The sequence below is a fragment of the Spermophilus citellus genome (assembly GCF_964194105.1).
Source record: "Spermophilus citellus genome assembly, chromosome: 2".
Lineage (NCBI taxonomy): Eukaryota > Metazoa > Chordata > Mammalia > Rodentia > Sciuridae > Spermophilus > Spermophilus citellus.
This window is the reverse complement of record NC_138183.1, coordinates 72,430,763-72,447,257: the sequence shown is the minus strand read 5'-3', so window position 1 is coordinate 72,447,257 and position 16,495 is coordinate 72,430,763. Positions and strand designations below refer to the sequence as shown.

At 36.7% G+C, this 16,495-nt stretch overlaps 1 protein-coding gene across 1 annotated transcript in view; it reads right to left on the bottom strand.

Moving 5' to 3' along the window:
- MAMDC2 (MAM domain containing 2) overlaps nt 1–16,495 on the bottom strand; it is a 180,450-nt gene that overhangs the window by 16,870 nt on the left and 147,085 nt on the right. Inside the window, exons 10-11 of the mRNA XM_081281720.1 lie at nt 14,093–14,186; nt 12,240–12,392 (exon numbers count right to left, since the gene is read on the bottom strand). Of these exons, the coding sequence (XP_081137846.1) occupies nt 12,240–12,392; nt 14,093–14,186 (247 nt within the window). The remainder of the gene's footprint in view (nt 1–12,239; nt 12,393–14,092; nt 14,187–16,495) is intronic.

Genomic DNA, 16,495 nt, shown 5'->3' with positions numbered 1-16,495 from the left:
GTTTAATGGGTATGGATTTCCAATCTGGAAAAGTGAAAAGAAGTTGGGAGACAGATGGTGGTGATGGTTGAAGAACAATGTGAATGTACTTAACACCACTGAACTGTATGCTGAAAAATGGTTAAAGCGATAAATGTTATGCATATTTTATGACAGTTTTAAAAAGGCTTATGAAAGAAGCCTTCTCTGTGTAAGATCTGATAATATCAGAAACTAGCATGATAAGATTAGTTATGAAAAGAATGAAGGACACTGGAGCTTTTGAAGATCTGGAGCTAATTCATCAGATGGCTATAGACCAGTTGGGTAGTATTGCTGCAGGTCTCAATGTCAAAATTGCTGCATGTTTCAATGCCAAAATTCTTATAAGACAAGGATTTGAGATAGACAGCTATTATAATTCAGTTGCATTTAAAAAGAAAAAACACATTAAATACTTAGTTTTGATTTTCTTTTGCCTAACGGCACATTTTTATAAATTGAATTCTCTGATATCTTTGTATTATTGATATTTCACACAAGAAGGGAGTGTTCTTGGAAACGAAGAAGACTCCTGCCTTTACTTGGTAGCAAGCTGGAAGAAAATTTAGTTTCCAGAAATAAGGAAGATCTATCAAAACACTGAACAGCACCACATAAGAAAGTGATGGTGTCTCTTTCTCTGAAATTGTTAAGAAAATGACGCAGAGCTGCTTTTCTGGGAGGTAGTGGGGTGGGGGACGGCCGGATGACAATCTGTTCTGCTCACTGGGGACTCAGTGGGCTAGGAATCGTGATGACTGAAGTCGTTTTCTCATAGAAATGGGTAGTTATCTGTTGGTTTATTTGTTCTATTGTCATTTGGTTACAAAATCCCTATAAAATTCAGGTCAACCGAAAAACAAAAAAAAGTTTACAAAGAATTCTGACAGTGTGGCATCAGACATGTGACATCAGACTTGGCATTATCATCTTGTAAATAAATAGCATTTATGTCAGGAAACTTTCTCATTCACAGGATAGAGTTGCTCAAGTAGATGGTGGCAGAACTTGGATAGACAAATCCTTCAAAGTCCACCCCACCTTGATGCAAGTCACTTCTACCTGCTTCAAATGTCTTTCTTAGTTTAATAGGAGTCAAATGGTGGGGCTAGACATTATTATCATTTGTCTTTGGGGTTATTATACTAGAATGAATTGTTCATCAAGTGTTTCTCAAAATTAGTCATATAAATACCACCTTCATATTATTTCTTGTCTACCCATACAACAGTACTTACTACCTGTGCTGTTATTAACTTAACATTTTTCTTTAAATAGATTCTATTTTTTATTGCTTAAATACATTTTTCTAAATAGGAAACTTCATATAAGCATAAAAACAAAAATTTATCCATAAATCTGTGAAATAATGGTTTTGATGTACTGCTTATGTATTTTTCTTATACATGAATATTATTTCTAATTTTTAAAATTACCTCATGGTAATGCAATTTGGGAAACATTGTTGTAATGCTTCTATCAAATCTTTTGATTTCTACTAAGCAATTTTACTAGGGGTCAGAGGCCATGATTTTCTATTTTATAAAAGCATCAGTGACAAAACAATGACTCCAGGAAAGCATTACAGAGATAAACACCAGGTTTCATAAAAGACTCACTAATTGTAAAAATAATGATACCATTCGTTTTAGTTAAACTTATATATTATCAAGTCTCTTCATAAATATAATGTATTAATTATTGCAATCTTAAGAGATTAACAGGATATTACTTATTGTTGTTTTATATATGTGGGAAACTGAGGCTAAGAGCTGTTATGCAATTGTGTTCTGCAGACAGCCGGGATAGAGGCAGCTGTTTATGGTCTGGCCACTAAACTATACCATGCTATATCCTGGAATTTGGAAAACTTAATTGCATTATCCCTTTAGTGTGTCAGCAACTGTGATCACCTTGGAATTGCTACATCTGATGATGTATTGATTCTGATACACACACACAGTAACCTGAAATTTTTTGCAGTGTGGCTTTTCTGAACTTCTCTTTTTATTTAATGGATCTATATTGACTGACCCTCTAATGCAGTTATCTGTAAAACAACGTATGTGCTTCTCCCCTTTCTTTTTTCCCCTTGCATGTATTCTTTCAGGTGGAAATTCACACAACGTAAGGATGGGAACTGAAAAGGTAGCATCTGTCTACAGCCACAGGTGTATCCTTTGAAAGTCTCATAATGCATGACATTAATTCAAAAAGAACCCTCTGGTCACCAATGCCAAACAAATGAACTATAATTATCAGGGAGAAAGATACTGTGTTGCTCGTCCAGAGTTTGAGTCTGTTGTCTCACTAATGTGTGGAATAGGAAGGAAGTTCTGCCACTTTTTAATCCGCCATTATTTTGTTGTCTTTATTTGAAAAGGGGTATAGAAAAATTGTTAGGACTAAATTCAATAAGTCAACCATGCAGGCAATAGGAAATCTTTTCAGATATAATTTCATTATTGTTTAAAGTGTACATTTGATCATGGGCAAGCTTCTTGTTTCTCAGGTTCCAAGCAGATAATTATTAAAACTCTATTGAATGGACTTCAGTAATATTTCAAATGAGAATGTTTCCTTAGCTGATGTATGAGGTCCTGTCTACCTCTGCATCCTAAAAATTTATTAACCATTATTAATTTGTTTAGTCATTAAAAGTTTTATTATTATTATTATTATTTCAGGATACATCACCTGTTAAAGAGAAATTTCAATGATATTCACCTAAGTGACATTACATTTATTACAATTTGAAGTCCTGGAAATTGAACCAGGGGCATTCTGCCATTAGTCCACATATCTATCCCTTTTTATTTTAGTTTTGAGACAGGATCTCTCTAAGTTGCCCACCCTGGCTTTGAATTTGCTATCCTCCTGCCTCAGCCTCTGGAGTAGCTGGCATTAAGAAGCATGCTACTGTACCTGGAAATAAGCCACTTTTTTAAAAATATGAAGTAATTGTCAAAGTCATTTCTGTGCTAACTGAATAAAAAAAGTCATTTGCAGCGCTTTATTACTCTGATAGTTGATATGGATTCTTTGCTTGTCTAAACTTCAGTCAGCCTCCTAAATCTTTTCCTAGGCATTTCTGTATACTTCCTCATAAAGTCCAGTTTTATCAAGAACACGAAGTCAGGATTCCCCCACATCCCAATATTGACATTTGATCACACAGTACACGTGATCAGATGCCTCAACTTCTACCATATCCCATGTCTGCCTTCGGCAAGAATCCTGTTAGTTCCGTTTAACCAGAATTCACCTTACTCTTGATGTTTCCTTTGAGTAATTTTCCATTCATTGAACCCCTTCATACAGCACCTTAGTTCTAAATTGCCACCTGCTCATGCTATATTCAAAGTTAAGCCTAATCTCCCTCCTCCAAGGCAAAAATCCTACAGTAGTGGTCCCTAGGCCTGTTGTGGTCCTGAATAAAATCTCTCTTACCATGCTTTAACAATTATCATTGAAAAATGTTTTTCTTTAACATAATTGTCCCCCATAGTCTCTTAGGCAGTTTATAGCCAAAGGCTGTGTAAATTTTAACATTGTCCTATCGCTCCTTGCCAAAGAACAGAACACATAATCTCAGATACCGCAAGACCTTGGGTAGAATAGTCAGAAAATATCAGCAAAAAAATACAGTTGTAAGAGGGCAGAGACACAAAGATTTTAAATGATTCAAACACTGTGATTGGTTGGCTTGTACCACAGAATGAGCAAATGCCTTCAAATTTTGAGTAAAAGAATCGTGTTAAATAAGTGATACTAAAAAGTGAAATACCAGCGACAGCCCCTTCAGTTTTCTGAGTAACTTGTAGGATATTTATACTCCACCAAGAAAACTTAAGTAAAAAAATGGGTAGTTTTGTTGTTGTTTTGGTGGGATGGAGGAGGAAATCTCTTTTGAAGCTGAGAGCATTCCAAGTAGCAAGCACTGGAGGAACCAGTATTCAAGAGAAAACAGAAGGTCAACAAAATGAGTTCAGCATTCTGTGGGCTGCTTTGAGACATTTGCCCACTGACCTCAGAGGCTGAGTAGAGAATACCTGCCAAGGAACAGAGAAACCAACTACTCTCAGTAGGTTGAGAGAATAACAGGAGTCTAGTGGCTGCCAAAGCATCCAGGGCTCACAGGGCCAAGTTTTGTGAGAAAAGAGAGGGACAGAAAAGAGAGCTCATCACTTGGCAACCTTCCTTTGAGGCATTTACCAAATTTTAACGAGCAGAGAGCAAGAGTCAAGAAGACAAATGCATATCACAGTGGAGTCTTCACTATCTCCCCAGCTAAGGAGGCAAAAATTGAAGTTTGAGACAGTCTAGGGAGGACATCCCCCAACTAAACTCCAGAGTTTAGTTTGGGAGACTATATCTGGGGTGTTGAGAGAACTAGAGGTAGACCCAGCAAAACAGAAGTGCAGCCCTACCATAAGTTGGCTCAATTCTGGTTGGACTGAAGGGACTTCATTCTAGTTGTCTATTTGAGAGTAGGCTGCATCCTCTCTGGAGGAAAACACCATCACTCAATGGTTCTATAATTTTCATCCATTATGTCTAGTATCCAAACATTTTTATCAGACATTTTAAGAAGCAGGTATAAGGAAACCAAACTCCATATGAAGGAAACAGGTATCCAACATATGCAGTTGTCACACAAAGACTGTAAAATAATTATGGCTAATGATTTAATAATATCAGTATTTAGTAATATGTTCAAGGGGCTTGGGGTGTTGCTCAGTGGTAGAGTGCTTGCTTAGCATGCATGAGGCACTGGGTTCAGCGCTAGCACTGAAAAATACACACACACACACACACACACACACACACACACACGCACGTATGTTTAAGAAAATAGATGGTAAGATGGAGAATTTCACCAAAGAACTTGAATCTATTAAAAAGCAAAATATGGACGGGGGTCGGGGGCGGGCAGGATGAAGCTTTTGGAACAGTGGCATAAAAACTTCTAAAAATCTGCTCCTCCATAAAAGTAATGAGAGCACTAGCAAAAATTGCCAAAATCAACTTTTATAGAGCTCCAAGAATTAACTGAAGGCTTGCAGCAATTCAAGGCTGCCCACAATCAAGAAAAATGATTGAATCTTGGAAAGACCAGTGACCTCTCACTTGCCCTCATTCCATCCTGTCTCTCCTACTGTGTGATAGACTCGAAAACGAAACACTCTACAACTAAGACATCTGCAGAGAACAGTAGTTGAGCAACCACTGGGAGGGGAAGAATAAATGTAGAACTTCCCAAAAGCTCCATTTCTGGATAATTGGCATTGTTTGACCAGTATGACATCTAACTGAAGTACTCCATTCCCAGGGCTTGTCTTTCTTTAACCTGATATGATGTATTGATTCTGACAGATACACGATAGCCTGACATATTTGTAGTGTGGCTTTTCTTTTTATTTAATGGACATATATTGACTGACCATCTAATGCAATTATCTATAAAACAGCTTTGAAAGCCTCTCCTCTTTCTTTCATTTTTCCCCCTTGGATGTGTTTTTCCAAGGGTAGATTGACAGGCTTTAAGGACAGGAATTGAAAAGATAGAATCCACTGAGATGCAACCTAATAGATGCCTTTTCTTGGGCCCAAGCCAAGTGCCACTGTGTTCAGTCTTCAAGGCAGTGGCTTCTGCAGTCATTCCTGGATCACTTAGCACCCATGAGAATGCCACCCAGAAATGAGGGAGGCTTAGGAAGTCAATGCTGAGTGGACACATACCTCTGGCCAATGGGGGATACAAGTCTATGGACAAACACTTCCCCCTTTCTCACCCTAGTTGGTGGTTGTGAGATATATTGAAACACAGCTTCTTAGATGTTTCCGCAGAATCATGCAGCCTATTGGACATAGTAGTGTCCACATCAAGAATTCATCCTTATTTCAGCTCTTCTTCTTTTCTTGATTTACAGCCTTTGTAAAAGGAGCATTCTGCTTCTTGGAATCCTGTCTCCAAATCTCATACAAGTTTACATTTTAGACCCCACTTTCTTGGGAATCCTGGCTGACAGTATATTACATGCCAGCCAAGTAAGATTACTTAGAGTCCCCAAAAGCTGTCGCACTGCTCAATGGCTCCTAATCTCACACCTGCTTTTCCCTCATCCTGAAATGCTTCCTTATTCCTGTTCATTCCTGATGAACTCCAACTCATCCTTTGAGACACTCCCAAGGGCAGCTAGCTGTCCTGTGTAGTTCCTTCATCTCTAGCATTTCAGCATTATTACTTTACTTGTTAAAATTCTGAGGCATTTGTGCATTATTTGATGCATAATGTATAGTGGGTGCTTAGGAAATATGAAATGACTTGAGGGACCCTGGACTCTGTAATATTAATGAATGCTTCCCAGTTCTAAGATGTTTGATTCTTCTGTACATGTAGCCTCTGATGCTAGTGGCTTTAACAAATAAAGAGTGTTTGAAAGGTGCCTTTGTTTGCATATGCTTTAATTTTTGAATGGGTAGCACTTGTCACCTTGTGAGCCAATTTATCACATAGCTCTCACCAGGAGAGACCAAGACAAAAGGAAGCCATTCTGTGTGTGTAGGTTATTCAACAGGTGCATGGGTTGCAGTGCTGGAGTTAAACATACAATACCGACACACAGACACTAGAAGTATCTCAGAAAAAAATTAGATTCTTTCAGCTGGATGAATGTCTAGAAAGTCCAAAAATACAATTGGTTTGAATATGGCTTTTCAGAGAGGAAACAAACTCTCTTTTTTCACTTCCCCTTTGATTTGAGGAGTGGTTAGGGGAGAATTTACGCTGTAATGTGAAAAGATAATGTGATTTTCCCATATAAGCTGTCACAGTCATTCTGGGCCAGGTATGGTCTCTAAGTATTATGTAGGCTGTGAGACTCTGATGAGGCAGTGTGGATAGAATATGGTTATCAGAGCCACACGAACATGAAATTCAGTGCCCACTCTACCAGTTACTACTGTGTGACCATGGAAGGGCACTTAATTTCTTTGAGTTTCTGTTTCTTCTTCTGAAAAATGGGACCTTTCTCTTACTTCACAGGCTGTGGTAAGAACACAAAGATTTCCAGTACTGTGCCTACCCAGGGTAAGTATGCAATAAATTATCACTAACTTTATTATTTCTACAAGTAAAAAATGATTATGAAAGCAATTAATTTTATTACTTTTTTTGTGCAGTGCTGAGACTTGAACCCAGGATCCAGTGCATGCTACAGAAATGCTCCACTACTAAGCTATGTTCCCTGCCTCATTATTAAAATAATTTTTAATATGCTTTTTCTGTGTGTGTGTGTGTGTGTGTGTGTGTGTGTGTGTGTGTGATAATGGGGATTGAACTCAGGAACCATTTTGAATGAGCTGCATCCCCAGCCCTATTTGTTTATTTAGAGACAGGATCTTGCTAAATTGCCCAGATTGAACTTGGGATTCTTTTGCCTCAGCCTCCCAAGTTACTGGAATTACAGTGTGCACTGATGCACCTGGCTTTATTAAAGTAGTTTTAAGAACAACAACAACAAATCATTTTTTTTACCCAATGCTATATGATCTATAGATACCTGGGGCACAGCATAGCAAAATTTGTTTTATCATTTGCATTGTTGCACATGGAAATAAAAAGATATAATCTGAAAAGATTTTATTTAATTAGAAAACTGGACGGTGTCTTGAGACTCCCTTGGAAATTTATATTGAAGCCGGTAAAATAAAGAATGAAGAAGACAGACCATAGGAGTAGTTTACTTTAAAAACTCAGCATTCTCTAGGTTGCATACCAGAGAATTTCATTTAATGCATCAAGTATTCACTGGCAATAAATATTGAAGACACTAAGAAGTTTTTGCATTCAATTTTTGCTGTAAAGTTTCATTCCAGCCATCTGAAACATCCTTTTAAGTTTTCAGAGAGACAAAGCAAACACAACCACATCATTTTCTTTAACAAAGATATATCACATTACTTAAAATATGTCCCCAGAAGCTAGGAATAATGTTAATAAAGGAATAGAACTATGAGTAATTTAATATCTATTATATATGCTTCGTTAGGTTTTCATAAATTTTGTGTAGTCGGGGAGGAGGTAAAAGATGGTCTACAAGTCAAACAAGCTCAGACAATAAAATTATTTTAGCATAAAGACTTGAGGAGCAGGACAAGGGCTAGGGTTTCAGCCATTAATTTGAAAGAGTTTACTAACCTGCACCTTCACTGGTAAGTCTGTTGTACTAACTCCTGGGAGACAGTCTGCTATGGGTTAAATTGTGTATCTCCAAAATATCTATGCTGAAGCCCTAACCCCAGTATCTCTTAAGGTAACCATGTTTGGAGATAGGATCTTTAAAGAGGGAAATAAGTTTTAACTTAATTTTAACCCCATTTTTATGGGGTTGTATGGGTGGGCCCCAATTCAACATGGCTTATATGAAGATGGATATCATGGCGGAGAGGAAAAGCCAGCATGTGGACATAGCAAGAAGAGAGCCATCTGCAAGTCAAAAAGGAGTCAGAGGAAACCAACCCTGCTGCCAACTTCAACTGGACTGGTCTATGAAATTTGGTAAATAAGTGAGTAGCTATAATTATTCTCATTTTCTAGATAACGAGTCTGAAACTTGGAAATTTCAAGCAACTTTCTCCTTTGTGTGTGTGTGTGTGTGTGTGTGTGTGTGTGTGTGTGTGTATGTGTGTGTGTGTGTGTGTTGCTGGGGACTGAACCCAGCACCTTATGCATATGAGGCAAGCACTCTACCAACTGAGCTATATCCCTTAAGCAACTTTCTCAAGGCCACATATTTAGTGAGTGAGGAGCTCTGGATCATCCCAACTCCAAAGCCTGGGGTCTATTATAACACTGCTCTGGTGCTGTCCTTGCCCTTTTTGGGGACTCCTTCCACTCCACTATTTACTACTTTTGCTCTGCTCTTCCTTTCAAGTCATTCTATGGCCTTTGTTATCAGAGTATTCCCCTATAGTAATCCACCATAATGTGATCTATCTTCAGTAGCCTCTCTTACCTCTTATTGCTTGCCTTCTTAGGAACCCTAAGAAAAGGAAGAAAAACTACCAACTCTCTCCCAGGAAAAATGCACATACATGCAGTATCTTGATCTCACTTATTCTTGATTTTTCTCCATTCCTCTTCCCACTATCATACTTTTAGGGGTCTTGATAAATAAATGGTTAATTACTCTTATATGTGTCAGTGAAGGCTTTTAGATTCATTCATTTATTCATTCATTCACTCATTTCATAGACATTTTTGAGTGTCTATTGTATATGAGACACAACACTAAGTCCTGTGGGGATTCAAAATGAGTTTTATAATACTCTGTTTTCAAGATGTCGCCAATCAGAGACAATAAGTTTCAATTTTGGTATTGTTTTGGAATTCTCTTTCTACTAGATTCACTGTTTTAAGTCTGAGATTACAGCTGCTACCTTGTTACCGTGATAGTAGATCCTGTCTGAGATTAGAGCCAATTCAGAAAAACTAACACAGAGAGGTACAGAGAATGAAACTGTCTCATTCATGATAACATAGTTCTAACCCTGGCATCAAGCTGTTACTGAAGCTATACTGGAATAACTATACTGGCGATACTGGCCTCTTTCTTTTACAAAGACCAATAAAGGATTCCCTCTGCACTTAAGTCAATTCCAGTTCTGTTTTCTGTTACAGGCTACCAATACAATACAGGCTACCAAATATAAGACTTTCTATTTATCATTTTAACTTGCTTATCTCTTTTCCAGATACTGGGGTGACTCATAGCTACTTTGAGCCTTTGATACTTTCCAGTATCATAGATTCTTTGAGCTCCCTTAGAATTTTCTACTCAGTGCTGAAGGTGGGCATCTGGTCTACCTCTGGCCCAAGGCTGAATCTCTGAATCTCATCTTTCACTGAAATACCACTGTTATAGAATCTGCTGAAGCAGCAAGAGGAAAAGAGAAATCAGTAGTTAGACCAGTCTGTACATCTTCTTAGTCCAGAGTGCATTAGGATGGAAGTCAAATGGACCCTTATTAGGAAGGTGGCTAGGACCAAGTGTTCTTCAAAAAAACCTAAGCTAAAACTTTCAGAATGAACCCAAGCAGAAAAACCTAGATGGGTTGGACCTCTCTAGTGCAAATACTAAGGGGAAAATGGATGGTCAAAGAGGGTTAGCCAGAGAGCACACTGAAATGGTAAGATGCAGAGGTTCTCAAGAGAGCCAGTGTCTAGACATTGCCATAATAAAGGTCAGTCAATAAGCTATAAAGAATTTAAAATAGTGCTAAATATCTTTAAAGTTCTTTTATTTTAATTCCTGCTGTATCTGTCTTGACTAAAGGATCATGAAGATGGAGAACCGGGGAGGAGGTGAAGCACCTCAAGTGAAAGAATAGGCAGTTCCTCCCTGGTCACCCAAACTATCTGGCAGGCTCAGGCTGAGGGAAAGAGAGCAGGTTCAACTGAATGAGACATAGAAGTTTTGATTTGGGCTCAACTTGAATTCATGACCGCTCTAATATCTCAATAGGGCCCAGAAGCTAAAGGATTTGCTGAGGGGCAGGCCAGGTAAAATTTTTAGAGTATGTTTTAAAAGAGTGAAGAGAAAACAAAGCTGTTTGTGATTGAAACTACCAAGTTTATCCAATCAACAAACAGGTAATACTGCAGTTGCCCTGCGGTTTGTCCACAGGCTTATCCTGAAGTAGGCTATAAGACACAGCACAGTGTTACAGCTCCTCTGTAAGGAGTAAGGATAGTTGAGGAAGTAGTTTTATGAGCTTAGTGTTGGGGAGAGTTCTGCTTTTCTAGACCAAATGTGGTGCTTTGATCCAAAGTGATATACCAAATGAATGCAGGGACATCAGTGTGAAAGGCTCACTGATGTGGTTTACCATTGCTAATACATAGCAATAACACCGAGATCAACTTTAGTAGTGTTTTTGCAGTTTATACATTTTTTACAGAAAATGAACCCCTGATTATCTACACTCCAAAGAGACTGTTCCTTCCATTTTTACGTTAGGAACTCTGCGAATTCTGTAACATAGATACACTTTTCATCTTTGTTTCAGCTACTAGAAAGCTTGGAGTCAAACTAGTACGTCCCGTCCCCTTTCCTGTCTGCCAGTATATCTTCTATGCTACGGCTCAGTCCTGGCTCCAGTTTGATTACCATTTTTTGTCTTTCTATTATTTTTTAAAAATATTTTTAGTTGTAGATGGATATAATACCTTTATTTTATTTATTTATTTTTATGTGGTGCTGAGGATCAAACTCAGTCCCTCATGTGTGCTAGGCAAGCGCGCTCTACCATTGAGCTACAGCCTTAGCCCTCCTTCTATTATTTTTAAACCTACTTCTAATTCACACAGCTTTGCGTGCCTATTTTCTTTTTTTTCTGGGTTTCCAAGAAACTTACTTAATCAGACTTTTACAAGACTCTAGAAACCTGCCCTTTTAACAAGCTTTTGATTAAAAGTGTGGTTTAGGGAAGCAATTTTAACCTTCATTTTGTGTCAGATTACATAATACAATAAAATTAAATTAAAAGTCAATTAAAACAAAAAAAAAACTTTTTGCAAATTATTAATAGATAACTAAACTCAATCTGGCTTGGAAAATGAAATAAAAACATATATAATTATATTCATAAGATAAGTGTGCTAAATCAAAAGCTATACAATAATGAGGCATTAAAGGTCAAATCCAAATACAAAGGAAGATACTCCTCTGAATTCCCATGTTTCATTGAGCATCAAAACCACCAATCTTTTGGTTCTTTTCTTGTACATTATTCTGTATCCATATTCTCTGCATCTGATTGGAACCCTGGATTTTATTTTATTTTCTGTGTGACATTCTCCATAGATATATATCATTGGCTGCTGCTTTGGGGACTGAATGTCCTTCTGGATGTCCATAGCTAATACTTATACAAGCACAGAGACTTTTCTCCATGTTTCTAAACAGAACCCCTGTGCCTATCTTTTGTAAGCCCTTTTATTCTTTTTGCAGCAATTATACATAATCAGTATTACGAACCAAAAGGATGATTTACAATGCATCTATTGAATTATTCTCTGTGTGTAGGATCACATGTGCAGTTGATTCTGAAGACAAGATATAAATTCACACATTTCAAAACGCAGTAAACGACCCCTAGGATGCTAGTTTAGAAGGTTTTCTTAGGAAACAGCACCATGTGGCATAACTCACCTACCCCAGTAGTGTGATCTCCCTTAGGTCCTGTGTAGGAAGTAGGAGTTTCTCCCCTCCTCCTGTGCCAGCTGCTCCGGTTTCTTTTCTCCTGCGTAAATGCACATTCATCTTGATCAAATGTACACTCTCCAGGTGGAGGTGGAAGTCTCTCTGCAAGGAAACAGCAGGTGTTGCAATTGCTGAGACACTTCCAATGAATATGCATTCCATGGCCCCCTGGCAGCCCACTCTGCATGTCTGAGTGTTTTCTGGTCATATGCCAGGCATATGGAGAGGCACCCCCCTTCTGGTGGTTCACCTACACCAAGCTCTTGCTTCCAGTTACTGTCTGAACCCCACCATGGGTCTTGCCAGAGGCAGAGGATAATCAGAAATCTAGACCAAAAATATTGGGATACTCTAAGAAACGTTCTCCCATTTGGGAATTTATCTGTGTGAAAGAGCTTATGAAGCTCTGAAAATTGGGGGTAAATTGCTTTTTTTTTGAAATATGAAAAATAATAAAATTGCATAATGCTGGTGATTTCTTCAGAAATTCACAATGAGTGAAGGATATCCTCATAGTAATTCAATAGCTGCTTTGGAGGAAGAGACAAATGAGAGAACTAAATATAGTTTTGGAGGGGAAACAAATGGCCCTTTCTCTGTGCTTTAGCATTCTTATCTATAATGTGGGAATAGTAATGGTATTATTCACATAATGAGTTTGTGAGGAATGAATGAGATGATGTATGTCAAGTATTTAGAGCATGAAGTTCTCAGTAATTATTCGCAAAATAAATATTTGGAATTTTATTTTGTTGCCTAGAGCCTTATTTTTCATTCCTAAAGACAAATACTCAATTTTAATGCTGTCTTTAATTCCTTGAATATTATTATCACTACACTAGTGCTACCTCCTAACTTGGGGCATCATTGGTTAACCTTTATTGTATTTTCCTACATCCAGATTCTTAGCAAAATTTTAAATAGATAGCCTGTCTTTATATTTCTTGTGTGTTAATTATTTTGCTTCATTTTATTTTATATACAGTACTAATTAATGAACGCTCATTCCTCTTCTATGTCCCAAGTTGTAGATATTTTTATCTGTATTGTTCTTGCAGGATCTCAGAAATTAAGGGAATACAAACAAATTGTCTTTTAATTAGGTAAACAAGGATATTATTCTCCAGTACCAGGTTGATTCTACAATTTGCCTATTTGTTGAAGAGATGGCAATCCCGTGGTTTAGGGTGCAATGTAGTTAGATTCAGACAAATGATCTGGCTTGTGTTGGGCTCCATTTTCTCACTGGACATCATGTCCAACATGCAGCTAGCTACCATGACTTTATTTTGTCACTATCATCAATGTTTGGGCTATTGTTTCAGTGTCATTTGATTTACTTAGGAAATATTATTCTGTTACAATTTAAAAATTATACGTTTAGCAAGTATCTGTGAAATAAGAATTTCATCAATATGACTTAAAAATGCATTCTGTAAGATGACTATGAAAAAAATAACAATACTAATGAGAACAGAAGACATTTGTTTTTAAGGCACTGTTCTGTGTCAAGTTCAAGGCTAGGGAATGTATGCATATTATCCTCAATATTCAAGTAGATATTACTATCTCCCTTACAAATGAGAAAAAAAGGGTTAAGCCCCATGTACCAAAAAACATTTGTACATTTGGATCATTATTTCTAAATTCCAAAGCCTACTACAAAGCTCTATAGAGAGGGATTTCTGTCAACAAAAGCAAAGGCTGGACTAACATAGATTGAATGTATGATTTTCTTATAGAAAACAGAAGTGTCTTTGACAGGTAAGGGAGACAAACAGATGAAATGACTGCCCTCTTACCTGGAGACCAGCAGCTTCCCAGTTGTATTGTAATATCATCCAGGGCCACAAGACCACAGTCCCAAAAACTTTTGCATAGGCTCATAAAAACCACCTGCAATTCATAAATAAGTTATGAATTCTGTTAGCTGAAAATTGGAAACTCTTAGAACATGAGATTTACTTGGCACAACAGGCATGCATAAGCAGTTGTAAACGCCTCTTAATTGCCTGTAGGAGGAACAGGACAGTGGCATGAAGAACAGTTACCATTTATATGTGACCCTGGAATTAGTCATATTATTTTAAGCAGAGTCAACATCGTAATATTGTGTATACTTGTGCAAAAAGTTAGAGACATTCTTTAAAGAATGCAGAGTAAAAGTGAGGAAAGTAAGAGGTTAACTGGGTGACAGAGAAAAGCCTGTGAGGTTTTAAATATCTTCCCTAAATAATCCACAAAGTGCATACAGAGTTGATGGTTTTCCAAGCATTTTTCAAACACTTCCAGTACAAACACTATTGATTTTTTTGGAAATGACTTTCTGGCAATGTGCTTTATTCACATTGTGAATGAAGTCCCAGTGATTTGCCATCTGGAGGTTTATGTTCTATTTCCAAGGCAAAGATCTATGTCCCCAGCTGGTATTGCTAATAAAAGCCCTAACCAAAGTTATTTTATCAGTCCAAACATTTTTATTGTTGTATGTGAAGGAAAAACAAATCTATAGCATAAGTTATGAAATTCAATGTGTGTGTGTGTGTGTGTGTGTGTGTGTGTGTGAGAGAGAGAGAGAGAGAGAGAGAGAGAGAGAGAGAGGAAGAGAGGGAGAATAAATATGTTTGTGGGATTTCTTCCCATTACGTCATTTTAAAGGGTACTTTTCATATATAGAATGACCAAAGAGGCACTTATTAAAACATTTGTATTAGGTTTTCACTGTACTTGTAGTTACAAACCTTCTTTGTGGGTATAACTTAATATTTAATTAATGCAAGGTCATACTGTTCATGTTCAACCCCTCAATTACAAATCTCAATTCAAAGACAAAGAAAGATGTGACAGAAGCTAAAACTCACCTTATAGATAATAAGAGCATTTGGCTTTATTTTTAGGTTCTAATATTCAAAATGTTATGGCTTGAATTTGTGTTATCAGTAGTGTCCCTTTATACTTTGATGATGAGATTCATTAGAATATATATATATATATATATATATATATATATATATATATATATATATATATTTATTTATTTGCTGGGGATTGAACCCAGGACCTCATGCATGTTAGGCATGCACTCTACTATTGAACCACATCCCAGCCCTAGAATACAGAGTTTATTTTAATAGAAAAATTTAAAAATCATATGACAGCTTACCACTATACAAAATATAAAATGTCTTAAGCTGAGATCCTCAGAATAATTCTAATTGTATGATGTAGAAAGGTTTACTTGCACTATATTTTTATCAGTTTAAATAATAAATAGTACGGTGATGTAACAATGCATAACTAGCTTTGTATATTTATAAAGAACAAAATTATGGGTTTTTGTTGTTTGTTTATCTCAAATTTTCATCTTTAGAGATTCTATTCAAATTTATAAAATATTTTACTTGAGGGTTTATGCTTGGGAACTTCCAAATGAGGAGAAGGTAAAGGTCTGAATGCTACCACATTTTATCAGTAATTCTTATTGTTATATGGGAAAGAATATTAATCTGTCTCATAATTTATTGAACTAAATGTGCTGTAGAGAGAAAGCCTTGACTTTCCTTTCGTCAGCTTTAAAGTCCATTTTTCATAAAGAGAGTTAAAAAGTACATTTGCAAAATGAATATGAAGTAGTGAAAGGATTCACCATGTAAATCTTTCCCTGCATTAAAATTCAAACAATTGGAATGGTAATATATTTGAAAGAGGAGAAATATTAACATGCTTTCATATGTTTACTATAGCATTATTTTATAATGACCATAAAACCAAACAAGGATGCAAACAAGGAAATGAAATAACACACAATTCCAAAAGGAGAGAAAATAAACTCTGAGACATGGGGAGGGAGGGGGAAAGTTCTGAGGAGTGATATTGGCCAAATTATGCTGTTATATTGTGTATTGTGTGCATATACTAATAGGTAACAACAAATCCCATCAATACATACAACTATAATGCACCAACAAAAAATGTGGGGGAGAAACAGAAACAATAAAAAAACTATGATACAACATCTAAGAAATAGGGCCTTATTAGGTCCAAAAGCTTGTGAATATTATTCAGTTGTACGGAAATAAATTCCTCTCAAAATATTAAGTGGAAAAATATGGTTAGAGTAAATAAAATAAAAATGAAATAAAATAAGACATAATCATACCTAAAACATCTAAAACTTCAGTGTGGGTATAGCTCAGTGGTAGACT